The following is a 5,516-nucleotide window of genomic DNA, read 5'->3' as shown; positions in this document are numbered from 1 at the left end:
GAGCCGCACCTCCACTGCCACCACCGTGGAAGGAGACAGTACCTCCGCTGTCACCGTGTCTCCACCACCACGCCTCCATCGTACCTCTGCATATAATATAAAAACTATTTTACAAATATAAACAAGTTGAAAAATTTATTATTACCGGTAACTTTAGTGCCTTATGAATGAGGCATCGACTTAACTACTTCATGTTATAAGCATTCAAATATTAAATAGTTATGAAGAATTATTATTAGAATATTAAATAGTTATGAAGAATTAATATTAGAGTAAGTGAAAGACGCATCGGATGGTGTGTGGGTTCGCTAGCGGCGCTGTGACGCAGTGGTGAGTGGTTAGTGGTTACACTCTCACTCCCAACGCATTGCGCATCTTCCTCAAAAGTCAAAAGTCAACCAAACCCTAATTCCCCAAAATGTGGTCTGCAATAACCTCTATCACCCCTCCGCTCTTCCTCTCCCTCCGCCCCCTCCCCCGCCGCCCCCTCGCCGCCTCCCTCTCTTGGGCCTCCCCCGACCCACCCGACGACTTCGGCGGCTGGGCCCTCCCCCACGCCCCGGCCCACTCCACCGTCAACAAACCTCCCCTCATCCACCCCAATTCCCCATCTCCTTCCTACGCCCTCCTCGGCTTCGGCACTTCCCTCGCTCTTCTCCTCGCCGTCTTCGCCGCCTCCAGGAGAGGTACGTTACGTCACAAAACCTTCTCCTTCTTCTTCAGAATGCGTGCCTCTCTCCTTTTTCACTCAAAGGAAATCTCTGCTGCGCGTTTAGGGTTCCACGTTCCGTTCGCGAGACCGTTGCAAGGGCTGTGGACTCGCGTGGAGACTCGCCGTGATCAAAACGACACTCCGGAGTCTGACGTTTCTGCCGGAACCAAGTCAACTGTGTCCGAGAACAGCGTTGCCGTTACGGAAACTGGTAGATGCTTCGTGCTTTTTGTTTTTTTCATCATGATAGTGGTTTTGGTATTATCGCATTCGTTTGTTGTTTGAGTTCCTTAATTTGTCTCTGAAATTGCAGACATAATTTAATGTTTCCTAATTTCAGAAACTGAAATAGTCACATTTTGGAATTTTAGGGATAAATTGACTGGTTTACTCTACTAGTAAATTTAGGGTCTGATTTTGTGTATTACTAATACTCTATGGTTGCTTTTTGTAGTTTTCTTATCCTTGTTTTTCCTTGTCATGTCTGTAGCTGTGGAAAAGCTTGAACGAATTGTGATCCCGGTTTCGGTGGATTCTACACAAGAAGAAGCATTGTCAGTCCTAAAGACACTGAAGGTTTGTTTCTAGAAGCAATTATTCTTCTTTTGATGTATTAGAAGCGTGGTTTTTAAATGTGAATCAGAGGGACCAGTAGTATCTGCCTACGCGGTGTTAAATCGTTGATGGTTGTAGAGCTTCGAGGTAACTTTGTCTTTTGTAATTGAATCTCTACTAATGGGAAACCTAGAAGCCTTTGATATTGTGAGCCTTAGCTCTCTATTGTATTTAATTCAGTTCAATGTATTGGCAATTGGGAAACAATTGCTCCGGTCATTTGTTTTGGTTGTATTTATACTGCTTCTTAAGTTTGTGGACCAAAGATAAAGCAAGAACTGAGGGGAAAGAGCCAGAGAAAGGTTAACGGGAATGGAATAAACATGGACATTTTGGTTTTTGTTATAAATGATGATGGTGATTATGAAATTTGATTTATTGTGCCTCTTGGAATTGGATGCTTTTGCATGTAGTGTAACATTTATGCTATGGTGCACCTGAAATTGTGCTGCTTGCTTGCGTGGAATTTTCTCTTGTAGTTTATTGCCTTGCACGTGTCTTCATTGCATAATGTAGCGCTAACACTGTGCTATGTTTTGGATGCTTAGGTAGAGTTGTAGGCTTGAATATTGTGGTTTTTGTTGATATGTCTAGATAATTGAAGATGACGTAGAAGCCAATGAATTGTGTACCAGAAGAGAATTTGCTAGATGGCTAGTTAAATTGAATTCTTCCTTGGAAAGGTCAGTAGTTCCTGATATGTCATGCATGTAACTTTGCAGTCTGGGACTGAATGAGCTAAAAATATGTAGCTATGTCTGACTTCCATTCCTTGTCTTCCAGGAATCCTAAACACAGGATCGTTCCTATAGTATCACTTTCTGGATCTGTAGTTGCTGCATTTGATGATATCAGTATTGTCGACCCAGACTTTAGATCCATTCAAGGTAAAATTGATGGAACTTTACTTCAACACATAATTTTGTCTCGTGCAGAAATTTAAATGTTTGCTTTTGAATTTGTGGATAAAGTCTTAGCAGAAGCAGGTGTGATCCCCAGCAAATTATCATGGAATGATAGTTCCAATTACAATGGATTTGACAGTCAAGAAAACATAAACTTTTTTCCTGATAGGTATATTTGTATTCCATCCTTCTACGCTGTACAATCAAATTTCATTTTACTGAATTGAATATATGTGCACTTCAGATTCATCTCACGACAAGATCTAGTAGATTGGAGAGCTCAGCTGGAATATGAATTTTTCTCTGGGGTAATTGATCAGGTAGGCTGTTTTCAAAAGTTAGGTATTTGGATAGTTTTCAATATTCATTGTGAAAAACTTCACCTTTCTTTCAGCTCTTAATACATGACTTTTTTACAGTCCAGATATCAATTAAAAAAGCAGGTTATATGGATGTGAAGGAAATCACTTCTCCAGCAGTTTATGTGGACATGTTGGCAGGGGATAGGAGTATACTTAGAAAAGTTTTTGGTATCACTCCTCAGGCTTTTCCTCTATGCATTGATGTTTTTCTTTTTGTTTCATCAAATACATCAAATTTCTTTACACGTCTCTATCTGTAATTTCTTGTTGTCAATGATGGTAAAACTTTGATAATACGAGACATGATAGATCAGAAATATTTCGTTTCATTAAAAGTTATATAAATTAAATTCCAGTTTAGGTTATTATAGTATTTGTCTGGGAATGGGAACAAATGAACAATAGATCAATTAGTGTAGGTTGTTTGATGTTGAAGTGTAGAAGAAAGTGTAAGTGTAACAGTAGAAGCATAACAAAATGAGAAGCAAAACTAGACTCAGAATTTCCAGCAGCACCCATTTTATGCTTACTAGGGGAGAAGAGACACTTCATGCCTCTATATATTTATTTAAAAATAAAAATAAAAATAGTGGTTTAGGGTAGTTAAATGATATATGGTTCCAAAAATGTGGAGATGTAAATGATTGAGAAACTGGGAGAGAGACACAATGTGAGTACTGAGTAATAATAGGAGTGTAGGTTACGTCTACAGAGAAATATGAAAACTTCCTATAGTGAAAAAGTAACGTATAGAGGATACCACCATAATGTGTAAAAGAATGAGTTAATAAGTTTGTAATATTTTTCCAGTAAAAGTGGAGACAAAAAAAAGTTAAGAGAAAAGGTATTTCCTTTATATAATGATGATATGATGATGATATAGATGGTGTGCCGTATACCTATAATGATCATTAGGCTGAGTTAATGAATGAATAGTGAGGCTTGTTATATATTTTATTTAAGACTTGGATTATTTCTATGTATCTAAGAATGCTTAGTTGAAGAATGATCTTACAAAGAATCTGTGTGAACTTATTGTTACAGGACAGAGCAAGCGATTTCAGCCAAACAAACCTTCAACAAAAGCACAAGCAGCGGTGGCTCTGACAAGTGGCAGGATGAAGGAGGCAATATCAGCTGAAATGTTGAGAATAGAAGCTGAGAATTCTGCCAGATTGGCTGAGGCAGAAGAGATCAGGTCTGAGTTGCTTAGCCGAGGAGATATACAGAGGTTTTGGGATGAGAAGCTTAATAAAGAGAAAATTCGTGGTTTTGAGGTAGAGAGGCTTTATCATATGGAAGTAAAAAATTTGCAAGATGAGGAGATCAATCAAGATAAGATATATGCGGAGTATTTAAAAGAAAAGGCAGCGATGGATTGTCAGAAGCAGCTGCTGCTTAGCTTAAAGAAAGAAATTGATGAGATATCAGAAAAACTTGCATCAGAGAGAGTCATATATCTGGACGAAAGGCATGTTGTACAAAAGTTGCTCAAAGATTTAGAATTCAAGCATGAAGAAATGCTTGACACCAAATCCACTCTAGAAGCTGAGAAAGAAGCTCTTCAGATTCTTAGGTAATTTGTGATTTACTCTTGTTAGTCTACTTTTAGAATGTCGTGATTATTTTGGATACTCCTTAATTCCGTGTCAACTAAAGTATCCATTTTGATTTATGGCCTTTCAAACCACAATTTATATATTGGGAGGCTTGTAAAGCCATGGAGTGGGAAGGTTTGGGAGTTTATTTGATGTCGTAACAGATTACTATGGTATTGCTAAACACATTGCTATGATAGCTAAATGGTTTTCTCTGATGGTCAATTCAATATGGCAACTGGTAATTTGAAGTTAATCTGGTGTACTTTAGACCTTAAATGGTGGGATGCCAAACTGGAAGTTGCTGATACTAATGTAAATATTTTGGAAATTTATTTCCCAAATATGTTTGTCAGACAACTTTTATTTTTAGATTGATTGATGGTTCTTTACTCAGGATTTGGGAGGACATTTAGGTGGAGAGTGGAGACTGTTCTGTTTTACTGTCTTTTTCTTCCTTGCACATCTAAATTGTTTACTTTTGATGCGATCATGTCCTGGTTTTAGGTATTTCTTTTACCTTTTTAGTTAAATCCTGTCTTTGGGTGCATTTAGGCAACCAAGTATAAAAAGTTCTGGAGTGATGCTGGTGCAGAAATTTTGATGGACATGAATTAAGTTTATGGTACTAAAAGTACAGTCATATATCTAATTAGTACTTGGTTGGTTCTATTATGTATTTATGTTACTAGTAGCATAGCCATAGCATTATAAAATAATCAGTTGATGTGCAAATTGGTAAAATTACTTTCACCCAAGTGAACCTGCTAGAAATTGTGATTATATTTGGAGTTAGGACTCTAATGAATTATGCAAATGTTGCAGATCTTGGGTGGAGGACGAGGCAAGGAGAAGCCAAGCTCGGGCAGCTGTTCTCGAAGAGGTAGGGCGAAGATGGAAATGGGAGGACCAAGCTTGATTGTAAATTAACATATCTACATATCAATATATTTACTAAAAAGATAAATTCTTTAGACTACAATGCTTTGTTTTGTATTATGGTCTTTTGGGAGAGAAAGGAAAGGACTAAGGGTGATGACGAGCCTCATCCTTTGTTTGGTATATACACATTCAGAAAGGAAAGTGTTAAATTATGATGCAAATTCTAGAAAAGAAAAGAGTATTCTAGAAACATAATTAAGATAAGATGTATAAGAAAAGAAAAGAAAATTCTAGAATCATAAGAAAAGTTGTAAAAGTCTCTAGAAAAAACTAAAAGAGTGTAGAGATTTAAATAGTATAGAAAATTCTAGATATTTCCACCATCATCTAGAGATGGAGCACCATGCCTATAAATAGGCAAATTGGAACTTCATTGTATCAT

General features: G+C 37.5%; 1 protein-coding gene across 1 annotated transcript; it reads left to right on the top strand.

Annotated features, from left to right (window-relative positions):
- Nucleotides 1-272: 272 nt before the first annotated feature.
- LOC109813852 (SLH domain protein) lies at nucleotides 273-5,254 on the top strand. The gene is made up of 10 exons (XM_020378116.3): nucleotides 273-686; nucleotides 777-923; nucleotides 1,203-1,288; nucleotides 1,922-2,010; nucleotides 2,111-2,214; nucleotides 2,299-2,401; nucleotides 2,477-2,552; nucleotides 2,657-2,762; nucleotides 3,639-4,170; nucleotides 5,018-5,254. Exons 1-10 carry the CDS (start codon nucleotides 419-421, stop codon nucleotides 5,109-5,111), a joined length of 1,605 nt encoding a protein of 534 aa, XP_020233705.2. The 5' UTR covers nucleotides 273-418; the 3' UTR covers nucleotides 5,112-5,254.
- The last annotated feature ends 262 nt before the right edge of the window (nucleotides 5,255-5,516 follow it).

This window comes from Cajanus cajan, chromosome 11, assembly GCF_000230855.2.
Source record: "Cajanus cajan strain Asha chromosome 11, NIPB_CcT2T_4, whole genome shotgun sequence".
Classification (NCBI taxonomy): domain Eukaryota; kingdom Viridiplantae; phylum Streptophyta; class Magnoliopsida; order Fabales; family Fabaceae; genus Cajanus; species Cajanus cajan.
This window is presented reverse-complemented; position numbering and strand designations above follow the sequence as displayed.

Bases quoted from the DNA above. Each gene is read 5' to 3' on its own strand.
- LOC109813852 (XM_020378116.3), top strand. From the start codon at position 419: ATGTGGTCTGCAATAACCTCTATCACCCCTCCGCTCTTCCTCTCCCTC. The intron at 687-776 runs GTACGTTACGTC...CTGCGCGTTTAG, and splicing joins CTTCGCCGCCTCCAGGAGAG to GGTTCCACGTTCCGTTCGCG. The intron at 1,289-1,921 runs GTTTGTTTCTAG...TGATATGTCTAG, and splicing joins CAGTCCTAAAGACACTGAAG to ATAATTGAAGATGACGTAGA.